Consider the following 26696-nt stretch of genomic DNA (forward strand, 5'->3'; position numbering starts at 1 on the left):
CTGTCAAGGTTTTACAGCTGAATTGATGCATTTTTTTTAATGATTCTGACCTGGAAATTGATCTCCCGGAATTGGCTGTGGCAAAGACTGGGGGTCAAGGTGGAGATGGTCCTGATGTCTAGGAGGAGATTGCGTCAAATATAGAGCCTGTTGAAATGCCAGAAGCAGGTGAAGGGCGACGATTTGCTTGAAAGAAGATAGACTGAAACCATCTGTGCTGTTCTTATGTTGTATATTTGACTGTTAAAGTTCTGTCAATAAAGTTTCATTTTCTCCTTGCAAAATAAAATAAAATAAAATAAAATAAAATGAGCTTCCAATCGCCTGGAATTGGAAGATGCTTCCAATCGCACCTGCTTAACTCGAAGGAAAGACCATTTGGTAAGCCAAATTGAGAACACTGCCACGTAGCGGTACTCCACTGAGCAATTCCTGACTTTGCCAATTACACACATTAGTTGGTAACTTTGAGACTCCCAAATACACTATAAAACTGCTCCAGAAATGTAGAAACAAAACTCATAAAACACGCTTTGGGGTTAATTTCAGATGCTTCATGGATCCCTAGAAGCACACCCCCAAAGAGAAATCCCTCATTTCTGGTGCTCCAATCTCTCGCCCTTAGAGTTTCTCTAAAGCTTGTTCCGCTAATCCAAGTCAGGAAGAACTTTCCAAATTCCCAATCAAACCCAGATCCTGCCGGGACGCCAAACTTGGCCGAAAAAAAGGGCGATCAGGCTCTTGGGGTATGACGGCGGCGGGCAAGCCCCTTTCGTCAGTAAACAGATGACTTAACGAAATCTGCAGACCATTCTACGCTTGGAAAGAGGCTTGGTTTCCTTTCATTCTCCAGGGTTTCCATCGGCTGTCTAGACAGAAATGCAAAGAACGGTAGTTCTGCGGTATCCCGTACTATGGCAGTTGAGCCTGTGCAAAGCCGCCCACAGAGCGCTTCGAAATCTGGGCGGGGCGGGGCGGGGCGAGGGAAGACCCGCCCCTTTCATTCGCCTCGGCCTTAACTCCTTCCCATCTCTCCGCCAGCGTCTCTTTTTCACCTCTGACCTCGGAAAGAAGTGGGTGGGGCCTTTGGGGGCGGAAGTGGCGGTGCATTGTGGGCTCGCCTAGAGTTGAGCCTGAATGGAAGTGGCGCGCCGCCGCTGACATTACCCGCGTCCGAGCGGCAGGGGTCCGGACACTGTCCGGGATTCCGGTACCTCAGACCTCCGGCTCAGAGCGGACCGCGAGGAGGCGGCGGCTAGGCGCGGCGAGCGTTGGTGGAGGGGCGGCTGTGCGCGGCCCCAAGACATGGCTCACAACAAGATCCCGCCGCGGTGGCTGAACTGTCCGCGGCGCGGCCAGCCGGTGGCAGGTAACCGGGACCGGGGTGTTCGAGTCCCCGCGCGGGTCCGGGGGTGGGCTGAAGGGGTGCAGCTTTCGGTTAGTGGTGTTTCAGGACCGAGATGTACTCGCTCCGATGAAGCTTCGTGGATGAATGTTTGGGAACCTGGGCTGGAGGGAATAGGGGCACTTGTCACTCTTCAGTAAGGCTAAATGTTGCGAACAGGAAGGTAGATAGGAGGTTTCTGTGTGGCCGGAACTGAGGACACAAGAACTCAAGGGGCAGTACTTTGAAGCTTAGTCAAGAGTTTTGTAAACCTTTCAGGGTTCTCGGAAGGGTGTCGGTCTTGAGATGAAGGAAGGCTTAAGAGGAGGAAAGGCAGTTCCCAGCGGTGAAATTGATCCACACCGAGAGTAGAGGTTTTTGTTTTGCTTAGTTTTTTAAAATCATTTTTTTTTAAAGAATGACTTTTGAGGACATTTTCATCTTTGAGGTTGACCCAACAGACTTTAAATTTCAAGTGTGTAGTTGGATAAATTTTGACCAAATGCGCCCCCGCACACCCCCTATGAAACACAAGATAGTGAACATAATCATCACTTCTTCAGGTTTCTTCGAGCCCTTGATAATCCCTCCCTCTACAGGCAACCGGTGATCTGCTTTCTGTCACTATAGATTTAGTTTGCATTTTGTATAATTTTTAAAATAAATGGAAACATACTCTCTTTTGGGGACGATCTCTGGCATCTTTCACTCAGCATTATTATTTTGAGATTTACACGTGTGCTTGTGTGTATCTATAACTCATCCCTTATTACTGCCAAGTAGTAATCCATTGTTATAGCTACACCAGTTTAAATTAGATTTGATTATTCATTCATTCGTTCATGCTCCTTTGGGTTTTCAGTTTTTGGCTGTTGCATACTAACTTGCTATGAACATTCATGTGCAGTTCTTTGTATGGGCATATGTTTTCTTTTCCCTCTGTAAATCTTTAGGAGAGGGATGGATCATACAGTAGGTGTACGTTTAACCTTTCAAAAAACTGCCAAACTCTTTTCAAAGTCATAACATTTTGCATTCCTGCCTATCAGTATGAGGATTCTTCTTTGCTCCATATCCTAACACTTGATTTGATCAGTCTTTTTAATATTACTCATTCTTTACCAATCCCAGTACGTGTTTAGTACTTTCTTATTGTGGTTTGATGTTGAGCATCTTTTCATGCGCTTCTTGGTAGTTCACGTATCTTCTTTTGCTGATTTTAAAAATATTTATTTTTATTTATTTGACTGTGCAGGGTCATAGTTGCAGCACTCGCAATCTATGATCTTTGTGTGGCACTGGAGATCAGAAGATGGGGCATGTGGAATCTTTAGCTGTGGCATGCAAACTCTTAGTTGCAGAATGTAGGATCTAGTTCCCTGGCCAGGGATACAACCTAGGACCCCTGCATTGGGAACTAAGAGTCTTAGCCACTGGGTCACCAGGGAAGTTCCTTTGCTGATTTTTAAAATTGGGTTGTCTTATTTTTGAGTTATTACTGTTCTTTATATGTTGTAAATACAAGTCCTTTGTTGTTGTTCAGTTGCTAAGTCATATCCAACTCGTAGCAACCCCTTGAACTGCAGCACACCAGGCTTCCCTGTCCTTCACTATCTGCTGGAGTTTGCTCAGACTCACATCCATTTAGTCAGTGATACCATCCAACCATCTCATACTCTTCTTACCCCTTCTCCTCTTGCCCTCAGTCTTTCCCAGCATCAGGGTCTTTTCCAGTGAGTTGGCTCTTTGCATCAGATGGCCAAAATATTGGAGCTTCATATGCTTTTCAGAGTCTTCTCCAGTTTGTGACTTGCCTTTTCATGCTCTTAAGTTTCTTTTGAAGAATTAAAGTTTTAATTTTAATTAACTTCAACCTAATGCTTTTTCTAGACGATGTTTTGAAACAAAATTAAAGGATTTTGTAAACTGTGCATGCTTACTAATTATGTACACATCTTTAGTATGTCTACCTAGTTCTTTTAAATTGTTGGAAGAGAAGATTCCGTAGTCATTTGTTAGTTCATGTTTTCTGATTCTTCTGGTTTGTCAGCTTTTCTTCACATTTTATATTAAATCTTCAGTCAGTAAAACCATATAAATGAAGGATAAAAGTCTTATTGAAAGATAATCTAAACAAGTCTTAGGGTGAGGAAATGTTTTTCCTTAACAAAAATGAAATAATTTTCTTTATGTTCTAACCATTTTTATAGGCATTTTCACTTGTACTTGATAGTCATTGTACTTTCTTTAGATGAATTGATTACAGTTCTTTACACTTTTCTTTATAGGTCTTACTCTTCAGACATTTTGACTTTTTTTCGCTTGTTATCTCTAACTTAGTATTGAATCTTTTTTTTTTTTTTACATTTTTCCCCCCTATAGAGTTATGAAGAAACCTCTGAACTTAGATGTCTGACTTGTTTTTTAACTTGGCGCATGTTTCCTGGATACTTTATTATTAGAGTTACCTGCTACACTTATTTGTGAGAAAAACAAAATCATAAAGAAGATCTTGTCAAAAGAGAATTGCTTTTTATTTGAAATTAGGGAAACAGCTTAAAAGTCAGAATTTTAATGTAGTCTGCTCATGGCAATAACAAATATCAGGATACTGACTTCTTGGTAGGTAAAGGGACACATGTATGTACCGACTGGAGGTGGACAGCAGCTGGTGAAGCGCTAAGCCCCAGACAGCTTTATGCCACTCTAAGAAATAGAGTTGTGTGCTTTTCTTTTCTTTTTCCTTCTTCTGGAGATGAAGGGTCAGGAATAAAAAAGTTTTCCTTTTTATTGTATTGGAGTATTTTGATCCCCAAAAGCTAGAGTTTTAATTATTGTGCTCACTGAGTCACTAAACTCACCTCATCTGAGCAGCTGTGGGCCCTGGACAGAACCTCAGGCCTCCTGACAACCAACTGGATCTTTACTGGTAATCAGGTCTGCTTTGACTTGTGACCCTTGTTAAAAAGTAAAGGGAATACAACATAAAATTCTTGATAAATCTCTCTGAATTTACCTTAAAATTCTGTGTCCTAGAAGCGTTCATGACACATTGTGTATTTTAGATAATGCAGAGTTGGCAGTGTTTTATAGTAGTAGAACAAGAAATGCTAGCTATATTATTGTAAGCTTCAGAGAAAAATAGGGAATCATTCATATTCCCAATTTCTACCTATTTTCTTCCTCTTATTTTTTTCTCATTAGAAAAGGAATTCATGCTTATCATATAATTTCTTTGATATTTTGCACATTTAGGAAAATGTGTTATGACTGCTAAATTTTCTCATTGTAAACATTAGGATGACTCTTGTTCAGTTCAGTTGCTCAGCTGTGTCTGACTCTTTGTGACCCCATGGACTGTAGCATGCCAGGCTTCCCTGTCCATCACCAACTCTTATTAGTACTACCCAAGTTCATAATTTTACTGAATCAGAAAGAAGATGGTACTAATTATAAAAAGTAATTTGTTCCCCACTGAAGTCCCTTTTTCTACTTAAACCAGACTTCCAGTGAGAGAGCTCCTGGATATAGGACCTTTCTCCTTCTGAGGCTTTATTTCTAAAGAATTCTTTTTTTTCTCCTTCTGAGTGATGGATTTTAGGTGAACACTTTGAAGATAACTAGCTTCTCATTTCTTAAAGGCAGATTATTCAAAATAACAGTTTATGTATACTATGTGTAAAGAATTTCCTGAGAACTAACTGGGACTATAAATATGATAGTCTTATGAGAATAATAGTGACTTTGAAGTCATTTTACTTAGCAAATATTCGTGTATACTTTGTACTGGTTTTTGGGACTTTGGAGATGATTAAGATATAATCCCTCACCTTAAAGAGCATGTAGTTTCATGGAAGTAGCAAACCATCATTTTTAAACAAATTTCTGTTATAACAAGTGCAGTAATGACTCTTATTATAGAATATTATGGGATACTAGAGGTGATAAACCCAATTCTTTGTTTGAGGTTAGGGATGAAGAAAGGGATCAAGGAAGATTTCCCAGAGAAAGTATATGTGAGTTATCTTGAATAAATAGAAGTTTGCTAGATAGAGGGAATTCTCTGGCAATCTTCCTCTGACAGTTGAGGGCCCAGTTTTGATCTCTAGTCAGGAAACTAAGATCCCACAAGTTGCACAGGGTGACCCCAGAAAAAGATTGCTAGATATAGTGTTGGTTTTTTGTTGTTGTTTTGTTTTTGTTTTAAAGATTTCTGTCAGGATAGGATGATGGAGAGATCTCAGCCTTAAAGTGAGGATATGGATATAAGGATGGAGAGTTTGAGTCAGGTCCTAAAGGCTTTAGGGTGTGATAAGGGATTTTAATATTTATATACTTTCAAAGTGCACGGGCATACCATTGGCATTTCTTAAACATTGGGGTGAGATGATTTGACTTCAGTTTAAAGAAGCTTACTTTGACAGCTCTGTGTTTGATGAAACAGGCAAGAATGAAAGTGGGAAAACTATTTAGGAACTTTCATGGTAGTCCAGGTGAAAGAATGGTAATGGTTTAGAAGTAGAGTTGAAGAGTAGTGGGCTTCCCTGGTGACTCAGCAGCAAAGAATCTGCCTGCAATGCGGGAGATGCCGGTTCAATCCCTGGGATGGAAAGATCCCCTGGAGGAGGCATGGCAACCTACTCCATTATTCTTGCCTGGAGAATCCCATGGACAAAGGAGCCTGGCGGGCTACAGTCCATAGAGTTGCAAAGAGTTGGACACGACTGAAGCAGCTAGTGTGCACAGGCTGATTTGAGAGAATTAAGGAGGGAAAATGAGCTTCCCCGGTTGCTCAGCAGTAAAAGAATGCACCTGCAATGCAGGAGACGAGGGTTTGATCCCTGGGATGGGAAGATCCCCTGGAGAAAGGAAATGGTGGCACACCCGAGTATTCTTGCTTGGAAGATCCCAATCCATGGGATCACAGAAGAGTTGGACACAACGGGCCACTAAACAACAATAACAACAACAACAACGAAGAGGGAAAATAGACAGGACTTGGATTGTTGAATTTAGAATGAGAGAAGGGAAGTCAAAACAGTCCTAGGTTTCTGCTTATGCAGTGGGATGATTGGTACCATTAGGGCTTGTTGGGGGAAGGAGTGGAAGGCAGGTTGGAAGAGGTATTAAGATCCTGATTGCACAGGTAGAGATGTTAAGTACACAGCTGGATATATGATTTGGAATTCAAACAAGTTTGAGTTGTAGATATACATTTAAGGATCATTAGTGTAAAGACAGTATTTAAAAACATGGTATTTGATTAGTCAGGATAAGTAATGCTAGTTTCTCTGACAAACAACTCCTCAAACTAAAAGAATCTGGTGTTATGGAAGCCAAGAGAATTTTTCAAGAAGGAAAGAAGAGTCAGATGTATGAGATACTGCTAAGATGTAAGATATTAGAAAAGTTGGTAACCACTTGGAAGGGAGGAAAGGTTGATGTCCTTGTGAAGGCAAAATGGAAAGGCATCCAGAGCAGAAGGGAGGGGATTTGCCTTTAATGAGAGGAAGGACAGAGGATGAAAGAGAAAATGGACTCAAGAGAAAATGAAAGAGAAAATGGACAGAAAGGTTTATAACTATAGAGGTGAGGCAAGTTTCCACCCAGTGGTAGAGAGGTACTGTTGAATAGCAATTATATTTGTGGACCCCATGTCCAGATCACCTAGGTTTGAATCACTGTTCTCTCATTTACTAGAAGTGTGACAGTTTTCAAGTTATTTAATCTCTCTTGCCTTGATTTCCTCTGTAAAATGGGGAAAATAACATTATGTATGTTTATGTTAGGAGTAAATTAATAAATCTATGTAAAGTGTTTTAAACATTGTCTGGTATGTGTTAAACATAAAAAGTTGCTTCTTTTTACCTTTTCTTTCAGTAATGTATAGCATGAAGCCATCAGTTGAAAAAGGAGTAGAGCTTAGTCTATTTTAAAAATGAGAAAAAGATGTGAAACAGAAGATTGCTTTTGAAATTGGTGATTATAATTTATATTGTCACCCATCTGAGATTTTCTTGAGGAGTTGAGCTGCATAAGGGTAGGCCCAAAGAAATCAGGTGGTTGGGTTTATCTGTGAGTGAGTGAAGTTGCTTAGTCATGTCCAACTCTTTGGAACCCCATGGACAGTAGCCCACCAAGCTCCTCCATCCATGGAATTTTCCGGGCAAGAGTACTGGAGTGGGTTGCCATTTCCTTCTCCAGAGGATCTTCCTGACCCAGGGATTGAACCCGGGTCTCCCGCGTTGCAGGCAGACGCTTTACCATCTGAGCCACCAGGTTAGGTCTGGGTTTTTCTCAGGAGAGTGTGACTGAGCATTAGGGGAGGAGCACAGAGGTTAAGGGTATGTAGAGGAAATAGGATGAGATCTCTGAGACGACGATGAGAAGAGAGGTGTAACGGGATGAAACTTCTAATGTACCTTATTATTATTTATTATGTTTCTTGTTTGTGTTTCTTATGTTTCTTGTGAGGCCTAACAGAAATTAGGCTTCATGAGGGCAGGGATTTTTTATCTGTTTTTTTTTTTTTTTTTTAGTTCTTTTCACTTATATATTCCATGCAGCTAGAATAATGCCTGTTACATAATGGGCACTTAATAAATATCTAGTAAATAAACTAAATGAAGTATAATAATCTGGGTGAGATGGTAGAAGTGGTCAGATTCTGGATGTATTTTGAAGACAGATCTGATAGGATTTGCTGATGGATTGGATGTGGAGTGTGTAAGAAAGAGATGGATCAAGGATAACTCCACAGCTTTTGGCCTAAACTGTTAAAAAAAGGGTGTTACATTTGCTGTGAAATGGGAAGGACCATAAGAGGAGTTTGAAAATTCAGAGTTCAGATTTGGATACCAAGTCTGAGACATCTGTTAAACATCAAGTAGAGACTAGTAAGTCAGGTTGGTGATTTGATATTTGATTCTACAGTTAAGGGAGAACTTTGGCACAGAGTTACATGTTTGTGAGTCAGTAGTGCCTTGATGGCTTTTAAACCTGTGAGACCAAATGAGACACCAAGGCAGTGAGTGTAGAAAGAAAGGAGGTATAAAGACAGAGCCCGGGGACAAAACATAGAGGGGCCAGGGAGATAAGGAGGAGCTAGTAAAGGAGGCTGAGAAGGAGAGGCCAGAGAGAGAGAGGAGAAAAATGGGAGGATGTAGTGTCCTGGAAGCCTTGTGAAGAAAGTGATTCAGGAACTCCCTCTGAGTTAAAAAATGATCTGTTTTTGAGAACTGAGAGTTGACCATTGGACTTAGCAACATGGAGGTTACTGTTGATCTTGAGTGGTTTTGTAGAAAATGTTCAGTTGCTAAGTCGTATCCCACTCTTTGTGGAAAATAAAAATAACTTCACTTAGATATGATTTTAGGTAGAAGTTCATACTTAGTGATTTTATAATATAAGTCAGCTGAAATAGATGATTTAAAAATTGATTTTATAAGATGACTTCCCCTATGTTTACATGGTGATTCAAAAAAAAAAAAAAGGCCAAAAAGTTAGTTTTGCTGAAAGTAGAATCACTGATAGTTGTTTGGTGAGTGATTTTGGTTAGTATGCTGAACCTGATTCTTCTTCTGGGATGTAGGATAAGGTCTGTAAAGTGGAGAAAGTGTTGGCAAAATCTTGGCTGTCTGTGCACCAATGCCAAACAGAAATATGGAGACAGAGTTATGGAGGAGAAGGAAAGAGTGGCTTTATTACTTTGCCAGGCAAAGGGGGAACATAGGCTAGTGCCTCAAAAACTATGTCCCCCTTCCCTGAATAGGGAGAGGTTAGATAGTCAGACAGGGGTATGTGGTAATTATCAAGGCAGTAACAATCTTCATTCCTTCAAGTTTCAAAAGGGTGGGGTTGCTGACAGGATTAGGGTGTGTGCAAGGTCCTAGGTGGTCTCCTAATTTTGAGGAACCTTTCTACTCCCCTTAATCTTGCCTCAGGTGGTTTCCTTGCTGCTTCTCCTCTGATGACCATCTTGATTGCATGAGTCTTGCCTTTAAGGAATGGGGGACAAAAAGGCCTCCATGCCCAGGAGCCCCACAGGGCTCTGCTCGGCATCAGAAGTTCCAATTTCATATTAAAAAAGCGTAATAGGAGTTTCAAAGAATTGATATAATTTACTTCATTATCAGTTTTCTAGTACTATATCTTTAAAGGTTTTAAGGCAGTAACTTTGTAATATAGTGGTTTAGAACTTAAACGACTTTCTGGACATTCCATTTACTGGTAATTTCTTTTGCTGTTATAGTCAATTGTCGATTTCTAGAATATATGTTGTCCTTAAAAGTTCCAATGTAGTGCCCTTTGAAAGTATAGTACCGGTTGAGAGTATTTTATGAACAATTCCATTAAAGATATTGTAAGAAGGTGATTTTGAGAATTGCTAATTATAGAGTTTTAACCCAGAACCTTTTCCTTAATGAAAATTATTACCTATCTTCATGTTATTTAGGAAGATTCTTACCTCTGAAAACAATGTTAGGACCAAGATATGACAGTCAAGTTGCTGAAGAAAATCGATTCCATCCTAGTATGCTTTCAAATTATCTGAAGAGTCTGAAGGTAAGAAGCAAAACATTTTTGATGTTGATTTAACATACTTGATCCCTTTCTTGTTTTTCAGATGGCTTTCTAAAATAAAACTTTTTACTTTGAAATAATTAGCTCAGAGCAAGTTGCAAAAATTGTACATAGAGTCTATGAACCCTTCTCTCAGTTTTTCCCAATGGTGTCATCTTATGTGATTGTAGTATAATATCAAAAGCCAGGAAATTGACATTGGCACAGTATTGTTGACTGGATTGTAGAGCTATAAGTTAGTTTTTTACCAATGTTTATGTGCATTCATTTGTGTTTATGTGTGTAAAGTTCTGTGCAGTTCGACCTGCTAACTTGTTCTCTGTCTCTGTAGTTTTGTCTTTTTGTGAATATTATATAAATGGAATGAAACAGTTTGTGACCTTTCAGGATACACTTTTTAAAAAAATTGTTTTAAATTTATTTTTGGCTGTGCTGGATCTTCGTTGCTGCACTCAAGCCTTCTCTAGTTGCAGGGAGTGGAGGCTACTCTTTGTTGCAGTATGTAGGCCTCTCATTGCGGTGGCTTCTCTTGTTGTGGCTCTAGGCATGTGGGCTTCAGCAGTTGTGGTTGCTAGGTTCTAGAGCACAGGCTCAGTTGTTGCTCACGGGCTTAGTTGCTTGTTGCAGCATGTGGGATTGAACCCACGTCTCCTGTGTTGGCAGGTGGATTCTTTACCACTGAGCCACCAGGGAAGCCTCCTGGATACACTTCTTTCACTAAGCATAATGCTGCTGAGATCCTCCAGGTTTTTGCATGAATCGATGAAAGTTGTGCTATTATTTATGGCTGAATAGTATTCAGTTGTATAGATGTGCCAGAGTTTAACCATTCTTCTCCCACTGAATGGTTAAGTAACCATTTAGCCACTTTGAGTTGTTTCCAGTTGTGGGGTATTGTGAATCAAGTTGCTGTGAAGGTTTATGTACAGGTATTTATGTGAATGTTAAGTTTTCATTTTTCTGGAACAAATACCCAAGACTAAGATTGTTGAGCACATGGTTAGTTTTACAGAAAAGTGCCAAACTATTTTTCTAAACGAAACGTAATTTTTACGTTATTCTGACATCACACTGATTATATTAGTTTCTGGGCTTCCTTGGTGGCTCAGATGGTAAAGAACCTGCCTGCAATTCAGGAGACCTGGGTTCGATCCCTGGGTCAGGAAGATCCCCTGGAGAAGGGAATGGCAAGCAGCACCAGTATTCTTGCCTGGAAAATTTCATGGACAGAGGAACCTGGTGGGCTGCAGTACATGGGATTGCAAAGAGTCAGACACGGCTGAGCGGCTAACACACCAACAACAGGGCTACTTTGACAAATTACCAGCAACTGGGTGGCTTAAAACAGAAGACACTTATCCTCTAACAGTTCTGGAGGCTAGAAATTCCACAGCAAGGTGTTGGAGAGGTTGACTCTTCCTGGAGTCTTGGAGGAGAATCTCTTCCATTCTTTTCTCCTAGCTGCCAGTGATGGCCAGCAGGCCTCAGTATTCCTAGGCTTGCAGCTCCTTTAGCTGTCTCTGCCTCCTCCTTGTGTGTGTCAGTGTCCAAATTTCCCACTTAAAAGGACACCCTAATCCAGTATGACCTCATTTAATTAATTTTTTTGGACCACACCATGTGACTTGCAGGATCTTAGTTTCATGACCATGGATTGAACCTGCAGTGGAAGCTTGGAGTCCTAACCAGTGAATTGCCAGGGAATTCCCCTATATGCCCTCAACTTGATTATATTTGCAAAGACCCTATAACCTTCTTTCAAATAAGGTTATATTCATAGGTACTGGGATTTAGGACTTGAATATGTTTTTAGGGGACATAATGCAACTCATAACACCTACCATTGTTCCTCTTTTAAGTGGTGGTCTAGTATTGAATGCTCCTTGGAAGAATAGTTATGACAAACCTAGGCAGTGTACTAAAAAGCAGAGACATCAGTTTGCCACCAAAGGTTCATATAGTTAAAGCTATGGTTTTTCCAGTAGTCACGTATGGATGTGAGAGTTGGACCATAAAGAAGACTGAGTGTGGAAGAATCGATGCTTTTGAACTGTGGTGTTGGAGAAGACTCTTGAGAGTCCCTTGGACTGCTAGGAGATCAAACCAGTCAATCCTAAAGAAAATCAATCCTGAGTATTCATTGGAAGGACTGATGCTGAAGCTGAAACTCCAATACTTTGGCCACCTAATGAGAAGAGCTGACTCATTGGAAAAGACCCTGATGCTGGGAACGATTGAGGGCAAGAAGAGAAGGGGGTGACAGAGGATGAGATGGTTGGATGGCATCACGGACTCAATGGGCATAAGTTTGAGCAAGCTCTGAGAGATGGTGAAGGACAGGGAAGCCTGGCGTGCTGCAGTTCATGGGGTTGCAAAGAGTTGGACATGACGTAGCGACTGAACAACAGTTAGTACATTCAGCAAATGTTGGTGCCCATTACATGCGAGTTTCCTGTTACAGGATAGTAAACATGCCACTTACTTTTTGATAACCTGTTACTTATCCCTGTTCTTGGTGTAGTTTGGTTCTTCATTTTATATCTTTTATTTTAGCTTACTTATAAACTTTTAATTCTTATCTTCATTATTAATATACATTTTTGAAAGTCATAGTTAACATTTGTAGAGCATTAAATATTCCTAGGCAGAGCATTTAAAGAGCTTGGACTTAGAAGCCAGTTCGCTGGGGTTTGAATTCTAGTTTGCCACTTACAGCTTTGTGGTCAAGTTACCTAATTTCTTCGTGTTTCAGTTTCCTCATTTGCAAATAAAAGTAATGCATGTAAAGCATAGAATAGTGCTTGGCACAGAGTAAGGACTTCATTTAAATCTCACAACAACTGTATGAGGTGGATACTGTTATTATCCTTATTTCATGGATTGGGAATCTATAAGGAAAAATGATTATGTATATATAATATGAGTATATGTGTATATAGGCAGATACATTAAAAAACACAAACACATTATTCACACAGACATATCACACACACAGACACACATTTATACATGTACACATATATATGGACTCAGTGCAGCTAAGTCTCATAATACAGTTTCTTGGTTTTCTTAGCTTAAGTATTCATATATATTTAGAGAATTCACATTTTCTTGCTCATCCCCATCTTTTTTTCACTTCTTATTTTGGACATAGAGACAAACAATATGGGTGCTAATTCTAACTTGTGAGAAGCTGTATTATGGCATTCAAGTCTTTGTGTTTGGCAGAGACTTCCACCTAGAAGCAGTGTTTCCACCTTTTCCCTTTCTATTTGCCATGAAGTAATGGGGCCGGATGCCATGATCTTAGTTTTTTTAATATTTAGTTTTCAGCCAGCTTTTTCCCTCTCCTTCACCCTCATCAAGAGATTCTTTAGCATATTCATTAGCAGACATTAAAATTCCTTGGACCTTATCCTTCTGCGAAAGGTAATATAACAGCTGTATAGAACAGACAGTCCAATCACACATGTCGGTTTAGGATTTAGTTCGGTGTAGCTGAAATGTTGAATTTCCCTGGTGGCTTAGTGGTAAAGAATCCTCCTGCCAATGCAGGCAATCCCTGGGTGGGGAAGATCGCTAGGTCAGAAAGATCCCCTGGAGAAGGAAATGGCAACCCATTTCAGTATTCTTGCCTGGGAAATCCCATGGACAGAAGAGCCTGGCAGGCTACAGTCCATGGGGTCGGACATGACTTAGCAACTAAACAACAGCAGCTGAAATAGTACTGAGTCATTAAACAACTATTAAAAGTCTTTGTCATACATTAAGTTCATGTGGCTTTAGTGTTGCAGGCATCCATTTAGCGTTAATGGTTAAGACTTGAGCTATATCCTTATCAGTGCTGTGTATAATCTTTTGTACCTAGAAAGTCAAAGTTAAGAAAGAAAAGGCCTTGTTTGCTGGGCACATGAAGTTATCCTGAGTTCAGGTCTGGCTTGTGTTTCTCTAGCTGAAGATTCCCCAATAGTTTTCTTCATATTTTTCTTTTAATTGTAGCATATCCTTGAAGGTTGAGGTGTGAATGACAATCCACATTACAGTCAGGCTTCCAAGAATAGTCTGTTCATGAGCATAGCAATGTGTTAACAGCACATATTGCTATTCTTCTTGTCCGGGGATCATCAGTTAATATGGTGTTATGCTTCTCTTGTGCAACCATGTCAGCAAATACGGGAGGACCGTTAGGTTGCTTCACCCAGACTTTAGCTCTAGTTGCATGTATTTCATTTGTGTACCCAAACCCTCCATCATCTGTGTTAGTAATGTGGGAGGTTCTTCTCATTTTGTACTTACCACTTACACATGGGAAAATCAGGAGTCGGTCAATTCTATCATGTTTATAATAAATAGATCATCCTTTCATCCTTTCCTTCATTTTGTAAAATTATTTGGATTTCTCCTTGGTAGTCTGGGTCTGTAACTACTGCATAGACACAGATTCCTTTAAACGCTTAATAGGAGCATTTCTTAATTAACCCAAAGTGCCTGGGAGGCATTTCGATTCCAATACTAGTTGAAATAGCACATATGAATCTTTTTGTAAGTCTCTGTTCAGATAAAGAGTACAAATCCAATCCGGCAGTCTCAGGAGTAGCTTGGAAAAGAGCTAGTGCTCCTGGGCTAATTTCCCAATACTCAGTTGTTTCAGGATAGAAGTCTGTTTTATGAATCTGTAAATTTGGAATAGTTTTTCTCATCAAAGGAGTTTCTGATTCTCTAATAGGTCTATTATTTAAAATGTTAAGGGAAGTATTTAAAGTTAGTTCTCTGGTTTTTATAAGAGCCCTCTCCAAGTTTAATTAATTGCTGTTTAAGCAGACCATTCATTCTTTCAATCCAACCAGCAGCTTGAGGATAATAAGGAATATGAAAGATCCATTGTATATTATATTCCTGGGCAAACTCTTGTATTAACTTACCTTTAAAATGTGATCCATTGTCCCTCTGAATTTGAAGTGGAATTGGCTTTCTTGAAGGGAATGGCCACTAAATATCCAGAATAGGTGTCCATAGCAGTACCCACATATTGACATCCTTCATCTCAAATTAATGGATCAATATAGTCAATTTGCCATATTTGCCCAGGCAGCTTGCCACATGCCAATTGTCCTTTGACTAGCTGTGGTAAGCATCTGTGTTCAATATATTGATAAATTGGACATTGTAAAATATTTAGTGAGATCCATAGTAAAGGAAATACCTTGATTTTGAGCCCACCTGTGTGTTGCTTTTTCTCCCACATTGCCACATTTTTGGTGTGTTCACAAAGTCAAACCTGTGGCTAATCCATTGGCTACCAAGCAAGAGTCTTGTTATGTTAACATTCTGTTAGAATGACATTCTGTTAACTTTTTTTGTTTTAGAGCCTCATATACTGCATATAATTCAGCAAATTGACTACTCTTAGTGTAATTCTTTCTGGCCTCTGGAAATCTCCTAATCCAGAAACCCAGGGATACTCTTTTGTCTTGTCGTTTTTGCCATAAGCTCCAATTAGCATATGGTTCATTGAAAGATACATGAATTTTTTTTTTTTTTTAGATACATGAATTTTATGTCCCTTGGTTATAGCTCATGAGGTTTATGATCTCCATCCAAAGAAAGATTACTGAGATAAGCTTTAGGATAATTCAATTAAACTTTTTAGCAATAAAACATAACAGCAAGGAACTGCCTGGGAAGTGAGTCTTGGTTAACGTAGATCTCAATTAGCGAAACTAGAATTTAATATTCAGTGAAACATAAAATTTTTTTGTGAGGGCTTTAACCCTACAGCCAGGGAAAGCTTTATCCCATCAAGTAAAAAATAAGGTTTGTCAGGAGCTGGGAAAAGCCAAGCAGCCATCTTGAATTTCCCATAGCCCCAACTATTTCATTTACAGCTATTGTTTAACCATTTTAAATTCCTTGATTTAGGAGTAAACTCTTGCTGGGTCCTAAAGACATCAGGATAGAAAAAGGCTGACAAGAAGGGGTTAATTTTTTGTAGAATCAAAATGAACTTTATCTGTGGGTGCCACAATCTTCATAGATCATTGTGAAGTAATATTTATATACTTTACCAAAGTAACAAAAGATTTTAAAAACATATATAAATCACTTAAAAGCAAAGAAATTCATATAGTCTGTTATCAAACAAAGAAAACTTTGTTCTCTTAACAGAGAAAACCAAATTCCAGTCTGATACCAGCTTACTGTTAATAACAAAATTTGTTTACCTAGTTAATTTTAATTTAATCTTAGAAAGTCCTTTCTGTAAATCTTGAAGAGGTGGTATTTTTGCAAAGGCATCAGAGAGAAACCAGAGCTGTCTATAATGACAAAAAGGCTTAAAATGGCATGCTTAAAATCTGATGACAGTCCAAAGTAACTTGGTTACTTTGCTGTGATAGGTAACACTTTGAGATAGTAACTAGCATTATGACTAATAACATAATTCAGAATTATAGAATTTTAGAATTTCTAAAATTCAGAATTTTAGAAACTGCATATAATTTCTAGGATATCTGTATTAATAACATTTTCCATACAATATAACTTAAGAAAATTTATTACTCATTTGACAATACTGACCAGACCAGGGGTCGAACCAGTGTCTCTGCATTGGCAGGTGGATTCTTTACCGTGGAGCCACCAGGGAAGCCCAAGGGCATTTTGACTGTACATGCTATTCCCCTATGTACTCACTTTGGTGATGGCTGCTGGAATGCTGAGTTGATGTGTGTCTGGAGCTTGTTCAGTTCAGTCGCTCAGTCATGTCCGACTCTTTGCGACCCCATGGACTGCAGCATGCCAGGCCTCCCTGTCCATCACCAATTCCCAGAGTTTACTCAAACTCATGTCCATTGAATCGGTGATGCCATCCAACCATCTCATCCTCTGTTGCCCTCTTCTCCTCCTGCCTTCAATCTTTCCCAGCATCAGGGTCTTTTCAAATGAGTTAGCTCTTTGCATCAGGTGGCCAAAGTATTGGAGTTTCAGCTTCAGCATCAGTCCTTCCAATGAATACTCAGGGCTGATTTCCTTTAGGATGGACTGGTTTGATCTCCTTGCAGTCCAAGGGACTCTCAAGAGTCTTCTCCAACATCACAGTTCAAAAGCATCCATTCTTGGGTGCCTCTGGAGCTTGAGTTTGGGTGTATTTCAGATAAATGCTGTCCCTGTTCTAGCTACTTCTAATAAATCATAGGTGGAGTGACAGATGTAGAAAACTACATCAGTATTTGCTTTTTAGGTAGGCTTTTGTAATGTTGAAGTGGAATCTGTTTTGCTTATATTCTTGTTTCATCATTTGTTTGGGGTTAATTTATTTCATTCAGTGCCTAAGTTCTGTGTCTCAAGTAAGACTTGGATAAGTGATAGACTCATTGTTAATATGTTGGCAGAGTGAACATAAAATCTTCTTCAGTGTAGATGAATGAACTGGCCCAGAATATTGCCATTCAGTCAACTTATTTTGGAACAGATTCAGTTACTAGGAAATCTTTCTTTCCTTTTGCCTAAGGTTAAAATGGGCTTGTTGGTAGACCTGACAAATACTTCAAGATTCTATGACAGAAATGACATAGAAAAAGAAGGAATCAAATATATAAAACTTCAGTGTAAAGGGTAAGTCATTAAGAGTCTTTAATATTGAAACCTTTTGCTGAAATTTGTCATCTCTACTTAAAAACAAAATGTTTCTGTATTACTAGACATGGCGAGTGCCCTACAACGGAGAATACTGAGACATTTATTCGTCTGTGTGAGCGGTTTAATGAAAGAAACCCACCTGAACTTATTGGTATGTTTGGCTTTACTTTAGCCACTGTTGAACATCTTATTTTGTGATTGGATTTCTATTCTCTTTTTCCAAATGGGTTGATATGGAAATTTTTTTTTTCTTTTTTAAGTAATAGCCAAGAAGTGTTTATTAAGGCAATAGTCTATTGAGAACTGCTATTAAAAATTAAAATGTTGTCTATTCATGATAATATTATGGTAGTGACTGGGATTAATGAATGCTTGTTATTTGCCTGGCAGACTTGGTGGGAAACTATAAATGAATGAATGAAGGAATGAATGATTGTAATCCTCATAACAAGTCCCTGTGGTATGTGGCTGTATCCCTATTTTACAAATAGGAAAACTGAGTCTCAGAGAAATTAAGTAGTTTTTCCTTGTTCACATGTCTAATAACTGTTTAAGCCAAGTTTGTAATCAGTTTCTGAACCAAGGTCCAAATCTCTAATTACGTGTAACACTGGTTTCTAGATTGACCACATAAAAGTGAAAAAAATTTCTGTGCTATAAAATAAACAAAACGGAGCAAAATGCCATTTGACAAGTTGAGAGCAATATTTGAGACATATATGATAAGATAAAAAAAAAGAATATTCTTATAAAAAGATTCTATAATTCTTCAGGCCAAAGAGGCATTCATCCATAGAAAAATATGAAAAACAATGAAAATGCAATACAGATAGCCAAGAAACATGAAAAAAGTTTCATTCTCCCTTGTTAACAAGAAATACAAATTAAAGTATATGTTGTTACCTTCCGCAATCAAATTTGCAAAGATTTAAAAAATCATAATGTCAAGGATTGGATAAAATAGATGTACTCATACATTGTTAATTAAGGTGCTAATTGATATAGCCTTTCTGGAGGGCCATTTTGGTGATTTCTTTTTTTTTTTTTTTTTTTTTTTTTTTTCATTTTGGTGATTTCTAAAGATCCTTAAAAGTGTTCATATACTTTGACTCATCAAGGTCACATCTAAGAATTTATTTAAAGGAAAAAGTCATAGATGCACATAAAGATTTATGTGAAAGAAATTTTATCACATCTTCCTTTGTAATAAAAAAACCCTGGAAACAGCTTACATATCTGATGGAAGCAGATCATTTATATTATACAGTATTCACTTTATCTAGTAGAACAACAATAGTATGGGACTACATGACGTATTATGGTATGTGTATGTGTTTATATTTACACATTCACATGAATATATGTAACAGGTATGCATATATTTAGGATACAGCTAGAAGATTCACAGCCTAAAATAGCATTGAACAATATATTGAACATTTATTTGAATAATTAAAAACTTTTTTCATTTGAGATAAGCCATTATAGGGGTAAATGCTAAATGTACTTGAAGAATTCAAGAAGACTTAATGTCTGGAATTAGGTGTCATGATTTCAGAAACATTAATACTCTCAAATTGATAAATTGACCAGTTGTATTCTTGGAGGGACCTTAGGAAGCATTACTACGAACTAGCTAATGGAGGTGATGGAATTCCAGCTGAACCATTTAAAATCCTAAAAGATGATGCTGTTAAAGTGCTGTGCTCAGTACTCCAGCAAATTTGGAAAACTTGGCAATGGCCACAGGATTAGAAAAGGTCAGTTTTCATTCCAATCCCAAAGAAAGGCAATGCCAAAGAACGTTCAAACTACTGTACAGTTGCAGAACTTTTACATGCAGAACTTTTACAATGCTGCTCAAAATCTTTCAAGCTAGATGTACAAGCTGGATTTGGAAAAGGCAGAGGAACCAGAGATCAAATTGCCAACATCCTTTGGATCATAGGAAAAGCAAGGGAATTCCAGAAAAATCTATTTCTGCTTCATTGACTATGCTAAAGCCTTTGACTGTGTGAATCACAACAAACTGTGGAAAATTCTTAAAGAGATGGGAACACCAGACCACCTTACCTGCCTGCTGAGAAACCTGTATGCTGGTCAAGAAGCAACAGTTAGAACCAGACATGGAACAACGGACTGGTTCAAAATTGGGAAAGGAGTACGTCAAGGCTGTGTATTGTCACCCTGCTTATTTAACTTATATGCAGAGAACATCATTCAAAATGCTGGACTGAATGAATCACAAGCTGGAATCAAGATTGCTGGGAGAAATAGCAACAACCTCATATATACAGATGATACTACTCTAATGGCAGAAAGCGAAGAGGAACTAAAGAGCCTCTTGATGAAAGTAAAAGAGGAGAGTGAAAAAGCTGGCTTAAAAGTCAACATTCAAAAAACTAAGATCATGGCATCCAGTCCCATCACTTCATGACAAATAGATGGGGAAACAATGGAAACAGTGACAGACTTAATTTTCTTGGGCTCCAGAATCACTGCGGATGGTGACTGCCGTGTTGAAATTAAAAGATGTTTGCTCCTTGAAAGAAAAACTATGACAAGCCTACACAGCATATTGAAAAGCAGAGACATCACTTTGCTGACAAAGGTCTGCAGAGTCAAAGCTGTCGTTTTTCTAGTAGTCATGTACAGATGTGAGAGTTGGACTATAAAGAAAGCTGAGCGCTGAAGAATTGATGCTTTTGAACTGTGGTGCTGGAGAAGACTCTTGAGAGTCCCTTGGACTGCAAGGAGATCAAACCAGTCAATCCAAAAGGAAATCAACTCTGAATATTCATTGGAAGGGCTGATGTTGAAGCTGAAGCTCTAGTACTTTGGCCACCTGATGCAAAGAGACAACTCATTGGAAAAGACCCTGATGCTGGGAAAGATTGAGGGCAAGAGGAGGAGGGGACAGCAGAGGTTGAGATGGTTGGATGGCATCACTGACTCATTGGACATGAGTTTGAGCAAACTCTGGGAGATAGTGAAGGACAGGGAAGTCTGATGTGCTGCAGTCCATAGAGGTGCAAAGAGTCAGACATGACTTAGCGACTGAACAACAATAATTCTTGGAAGAACTGATGGGAAAAATTTCTAAATTGAGTATTTTATGGGTTGTTAAAATTATAACTGTGCTATTATATATTATTTGTTTTATATCATTGGACAGTGATTCTGTTCATGTGGATTGAAGTGGAAACTTTTGCCTTGAATTATGTTTTTGAGATGTAATTTTCATCAGTCTTGCTCACATTCTTGCTGAAGCATACTTGTGACCACCAGGGGACATTGATGGCATGGCAAAAGTGAGACACATTTATATTCAAAGTTAGTCTGATTTTTTTAAAAAAAAATCTTTAAGTTAACTGATGTGACGTCAGTACATGCATTTAGCCTAGTTGTGGGATGATACTGTAGACTTAGTGGAGATACAGAGTTCTTGAAACACATAGAAGCTTCAAACGTTTTTTAATTGCTAAGCCTTGTCCAACTCTTCTGAGACCCCAGAGGACTGTAGCCTGCCAGGCTCCTTTTGTCCATGGAATTTCCCAGGCAAGAATACTGGAGTGGGTTGCCATTTTATTCTCCCGGGAATCTTCCTGACCGAGGGATCAAACTTGTGTCTCCTGCCTTGGCAGGCCGAGTCTTTACCACTGACCTGCTCAAGAACTACAGCTTCATAATCCCATAATCCCTGGGGGCAGTACCCCCTAATTCTTCTTTATAGTGGAAATTTTCAACCATACCAAAGTAGAGGGAATAGTAAAATGACACCTTATGTATCCATCATTCAGCTTCAGTAACTATCATTTTACTAATTTTTTTTTTCATTTTTCCTCTCCTCCTCCTAACAAATTTTGTTCTGAGTTTTAAAGCAAACCACAGATACCGTGTCATTTCACTAAAGGTGTTTCACTATGCATCTCTGAGAAGAATTTTTGTTTTTTTATAACCACCATGCATTTATACCAAACAAAATAATGAGAAATTCCTTAATGTCATCTGATACTTAGTCTACTTTTAGATTTCCTTAATAATCTAAAAAATCCCCTTTTAAAGTTAGATTTTTCAAACCAGGATCCAACAGTATCCAAATATTGCATTTTGTTTTTTATGATTCTCTCTTTTTTAAATGCTATCAGTTTGTTGGAGAAACCAGGTCTTTGTCCTATAAAATGTTCCATTATCTGGATTTACCTGGGTGCCTCCTCATGGTATTAGTTAACTTTTTCCTTTTCCCCTGTTTGTCTTGTAAACTGGTAGTTAAAACAAGAGGCATAATTACATGTTTTAAGCAAGAATACTTCATAGTTGGTGTCGTATGTTTCCTTTTACGCTACATCAGTTAGCACGTGATGTCTGGTGGACCCACTTTTAGGGGTACAAAGATGAGTAAGTAGGTACAGGTGGTGGCATGTTGTTTCCTCTCTTACAGACGTTTCCATCTGTTTTACCTGATTTATTTTTAATCTACTGATGACTGTTACCTACTTCCAATATTTCATTAGGAGTTGCAAAACAGTGATTTTTCTGATTGGCTAATTTCTTCATGGATTAGCTGGAATTCCTCTTTAGCAAAGAACTATTCCTTCTCAACAATTTGATTATCCTGAAACTCAGTTTGTACTGGAAGGCAAGTTAAATTTCTGATTATTTTATTTCTCAATTTCCAGAATAATGTATTGGTATCTTACCAATATCCAGTGGTGACTGATTAATCTTATTTTCTTTTTTTTGAAGTATCTGTTTGAACTCAAGAATTTTTGTGTAGTTGATATATTTAAATCACTTATAGTGAATATTTATTCTTATGCCCAAATTGCTTTATCCTAGGCCAGTGGGAGCCCCTTCAAGTTGATTTCTGTATCTTTTTGATAGCACTTCATCAGTCTTTGATAGTTTTGTTGTTTTCTGTTATAACATGTTTTCCAGACATGGAATCAGTTATTACTCTAAGGAACCTGGTTCCTTTAAGTGGAAAGTAGTATTTAGAAATAATCTAGGTATAGAGAGCGTTCCATAATTAAACACACAAACGTTTCTGCAGTTAAATAAATGAATATTCATTCACACTAAGTGAGAAAAATAGACTATAAATAACGTCACATCAGTTCAGGTCAGGTTTTGTCCCCAGATGATCTACCTAAAATCTTAATTTTTAAGAGCTTTTTTAAAAATTGTAATTACAAATAAGAGATTATGTATGGAGCTATAGTGCATTTGTTTGCATGTGCTGAAAATTGAGGATAAGAATTTTGTGGGCTGGAAAAATAAAGTCTGTTTTTTGTTAAAAGAGAAACGACTGATTTCTTGGTAAATGGTAGACTAATAGATATGTAACTTAACTAATGCCTCTAATTATTTTAGGTGTTTCTAGTTATAAATTCAGATTTTCTAATATATATTTTTCGAATATATATTTTTATGAGTAGCGCATGTGAATTTTGGTAAAAAAACATTTCTTTTGATTAAATAAAAACATTTTAAGATTACTTGACACGTAATAAGTTCTTAATAATTAATAGTTTCCTCTTGCTGTTCTTATTTTTTTTGCTCATTTAGGCCAGAGGTGTCTCAACCTACACACTGTTGACGTTTTGCATAGGGTAATTCTTTATTTTCGGGGATTCTCTGTGCACCGTAGGATGTTTAACAGCGTTTCTGACCTCTACTCACGAGGTGTTAGTGCCACCCCACCAGCACAGCCAAAAAAATAACAAAAAAATAACAAAAAGTCTCCTGACATTGCCAGATGTCCTCTGGGGAGGGGGGTGGGTAAAATCACCCCCAGTCGAGAATCATTTATTTAGACTCATCAGGTAACGTTTCTGATCCTAAAAATTAGTTTATCTGACTAGTGAGATAACAAGGAAGTTGTGTATATTGAGATCAGGCAGTATTTAGAAAACCATGTTGCCACCAGTCCTGTATAAGTCACCTCTTCCTAATTTATACTTATAGTCATTTCAGTATGTAAATTTCTATAGTTAAAGCGCAATTCTCTCTCTTTTTGTTGGGGAGATTGTTTTCCTTTCTTGATTTGAGATTTTAAAAGACTATTATTTTTCCTTAATATATAGATTGATGTTAGTATTTTTTGAGATTCTGTATAAATTTATTTCCTTATATTAGCTTAGAGTAGAAAATGATGACAAATTTGAATAAGAAGTGACTTGAAATAGTTAATCAAGAGCTAATCTTTACTTATAAACTGTGCTCTGTTTGCCACTAGATGGACCCATTCTCATAATGAACGGAGGAAAACTGAAAGAAAACAAATGCTTCCCCTCCCCACCCCCCAAACATTGAAGACATGAGGTTAGGCTTGTAGTATACCTATTTAATGAAATTAAAAAAAAATCAGATACATAATCTTCCATATTTTTCTATAGAGATTTGTTTTGTTGAAGGTTTTTATAATGTTTCTTACTTCACGCTTTTCTTACTTTAACAATCTAGTCATTTATTAATGCTTTGAAGTATAACAATAAAGTACAACTTTATGTACTTATTTAACAAATAATATTAAAAGAGCACTGGTACTTAAATTGTGTATCATCACATGACTTAATCACTTGATTGCAATTATTCTTACATATGTTATTCGTGACAATACTTGCTCTAAAGAGATGCAAAAATAGTAGTGGTGTAGATGAGGAACATATCTAAAGTTAAAGTGTTATTATTTAGTCTCTAAGTCATGTCTGACTCTTTGAGACCCAATGGACTGTAGCCTGCCAGGCTCCTCTGTTGGGATTTCCCAGGCAAGAATACTGGAGTGAGTTGCTATTTCCTTCTCCAAAAATTAAAGTATTTGTTGCTTAAATTGGTCTCAAATATAAAGTAGAAAGGAAATTTACACGTTGTGTTGATACATGTTGAATAAAAAAGTTTGTTTACATAAACTGACATCTTTGCATAATTTTTGAGGCACCTTTTCTTACAGAGCACTGGAGATGATGAATTTATAGAGTTTCATGATTATAGCAGCTTATTTCTAAGGAGTGTCTTTTTTTGTTCAAGGCTGATCTCTTTATTATTATTTTTTTAAATCTCTTAGGAAGCTTCATTTCAGTTATATCCTTGTTCTCTATTATTTTCAACCTCTGTGAATTAACCAGATCTTTCTCAGCCTATAAATGTATTTAAGCCTTTTATATTAAAATATTACCCTACCCCCAAAAAACCTTTTCTTGCTGTTTTATATGTCCCCTTCCCCTTCCCAGCACACTTTCCAAAAGATTGATACTCAAATCTGTTTATTCCTATTCACCTCATTGCAATCTGGAGTCCTCCCTCTAAACAAATAGCGACTTTCAGTTCTAATCTTTATGTGACATTTAAATAGTTTTTGGGACTTCTTCTTTCTCTGGTAAACATGACCCCATGTTCATGTTCTCTTTATTTTCTTGATGCTATGAAAGTTCATTTTCAGTCTTGTTTTATGCCTTCCCACCCCCTCAACTTATTCTTGAAAGGTTAGTTTTCCTCAGATTCCATCTTTATTTATGTTCTCATGTTCTACCCATTTTTAGTGATTTTATCCACACCACAGACACCTTCTGTAGTTGACTATATGCTGATCATTCTTGAATCCACAACTCCAGCTAGACCTCTCTGTGAAGCTCTTTACCCTATTTCCAGATATTTTTGAGTCTCGTAAGAAAACACTCCCCCCCCCCCTTTTTTGTGTTTTGGCTACACCACCGGGCATAGGGATGATTCCCTGACCAGGAATTGAACCCACACCTCTGCAGTGAAAGCGCCGAATCCTAACCACTGGGTCACCAGGGGACTTCCTGTTAAGAACCTTAAACTCTGCATGTCCAAGTGTGCTCACTGTGTTGACTCTGCACATCCAACTGTACTCATTGTGTTGCCCAGTATACTGATACAAACTCCTGTATTTCATAACTTGGTGGGTGGTACTGCTGCTTAATTAGTCATCCAAGTCAGAACTGAAGACTCCTTCTACATCTTTTCTATCAGTGTTGACAGTAATTCATCCCTCAGATTGCAGATTCTACCTTAAATGTTTCTTCCATCTGCCTCTCCGTGTTATTCCCATCACCATGACCCTTGTCAGTCAAACCCTAATCTCACATAGAGATTAGTGGGATGATTTCCTTACTGGTTTTCTTGCTTCATTGATGCTTCTTCTCTATTTTATGTTGAGCTGCCATTGAAATAGATTTTCTGAAATGTCATAATTTAGTAATGTACACCAATTCGTTTTTATTACATTTTCAAAGTAGTTAAAATGATTTGAGAATGCAATCATTTTTGGAAGTTATGAAGCTCATTTGTAGCTTTGCATATTATAAAGATAGAACCATACTTACCTGGAATATGTCCTGAAAAAAAGCTTAACAAAAATAAATTTCTTTTTCTCAGCAGTTTTTCCTTTTAAAAGTCTATTTTGAAAGATTATAGGCTAATATAAAGATACAGTCAGTTGGTTTCTAGAGAACTTTAAAGTAGTTTTATTTTTATTGTACTGTATATTCATCAGTTTCTGTATCCAGTCAAGTGTCCTGTGTGGGTGTGTATGTGTTTTTTTAGAGTTTGATGAAATATCTCCTTATTTAAAATGTTTGTTTCTTTTAGTTTTGAAATAAAACTTTAGACCTTAGAAACAGTTGTAATTAGTAAATCAATATGTTATATTTAAACTTTTAGCTAGTGTGATGTTATATTCCAAGCAATTTAAGCTGACAGGTTTAATAGTTATAAGAGAGGGCTAAGTTTTAAAAATATGGTTATTTTATAAAATGATTGAAATGTTTTGTTTGCAGGTTCGAATTTTAAAGTGAAATGTGGCCTCTGAGGTGATTTGTAATTTTAAATCAAAACTGGTTTATTTTCTAGGTGTTCATTGTACCCATGGTTTCAATCGCACTGGTTTCCTCATATGTGCCTTCTTGGTGGAGAAAATGGATTGGAGGTATTTGTTTCTTATTGTAGTGAAAGAAGACATATTTAGTAATTGATAAAAAATTTTATTGATTTTTTTTCAGTTTTAGCATTTTATATTTCCAGGCTTTTTTGTGAAGTCATGATTAACATGATTTCAGTGGTTTTTATTTTA

General features: G+C 37.7%; 1 protein-coding gene across 5 annotated transcripts in view; it reads left to right on the plus strand.

Annotated features, from left to right (window-relative positions):
* The first annotated feature begins 1113 nt into the window (after positions 1-1113).
* RNGTT (RNA guanylyltransferase and 5'-phosphatase) overlaps positions 1114-26696 on the plus strand; it is a 203431-nt gene continuing 177848 nt past the window's right edge. For 4 of the 5 annotated variants that reach the window (XR_014064965.1, XM_081528556.1, XM_081528557.1 and 1 more), the window contains exons 1-5: positions 1114-1369; positions 9840-9949; positions 17475-17578; positions 17665-17753; positions 26477-26552. Coding sequence is in view for 4 of the 5 variants with exons in the window: in XM_081528556.1 (XP_081384682.1) it covers positions 1306-1369; positions 9840-9949; positions 17475-17578; positions 17665-17753; positions 26477-26552 (443 nt within the window). In the remaining variant the exon portion in view is untranslated. The remainder of the gene's footprint in view (positions 1370-9839; positions 9950-17474; positions 17579-17664; positions 17754-26476; positions 26553-26696) is intronic. The other variant, XM_081528559.1, reaches the window with a different exon arrangement.

This window comes from Giraffa tippelskirchi, chromosome 9 (genome assembly GCF_054371585.1).
Source record: "Giraffa tippelskirchi isolate mGirTip1 chromosome 9, T2T-mGirTip1v1.2.pri, whole genome shotgun sequence".
NCBI classification, from domain to species: domain Eukaryota; kingdom Metazoa; phylum Chordata; class Mammalia; order Artiodactyla; family Giraffidae; genus Giraffa; species Giraffa tippelskirchi.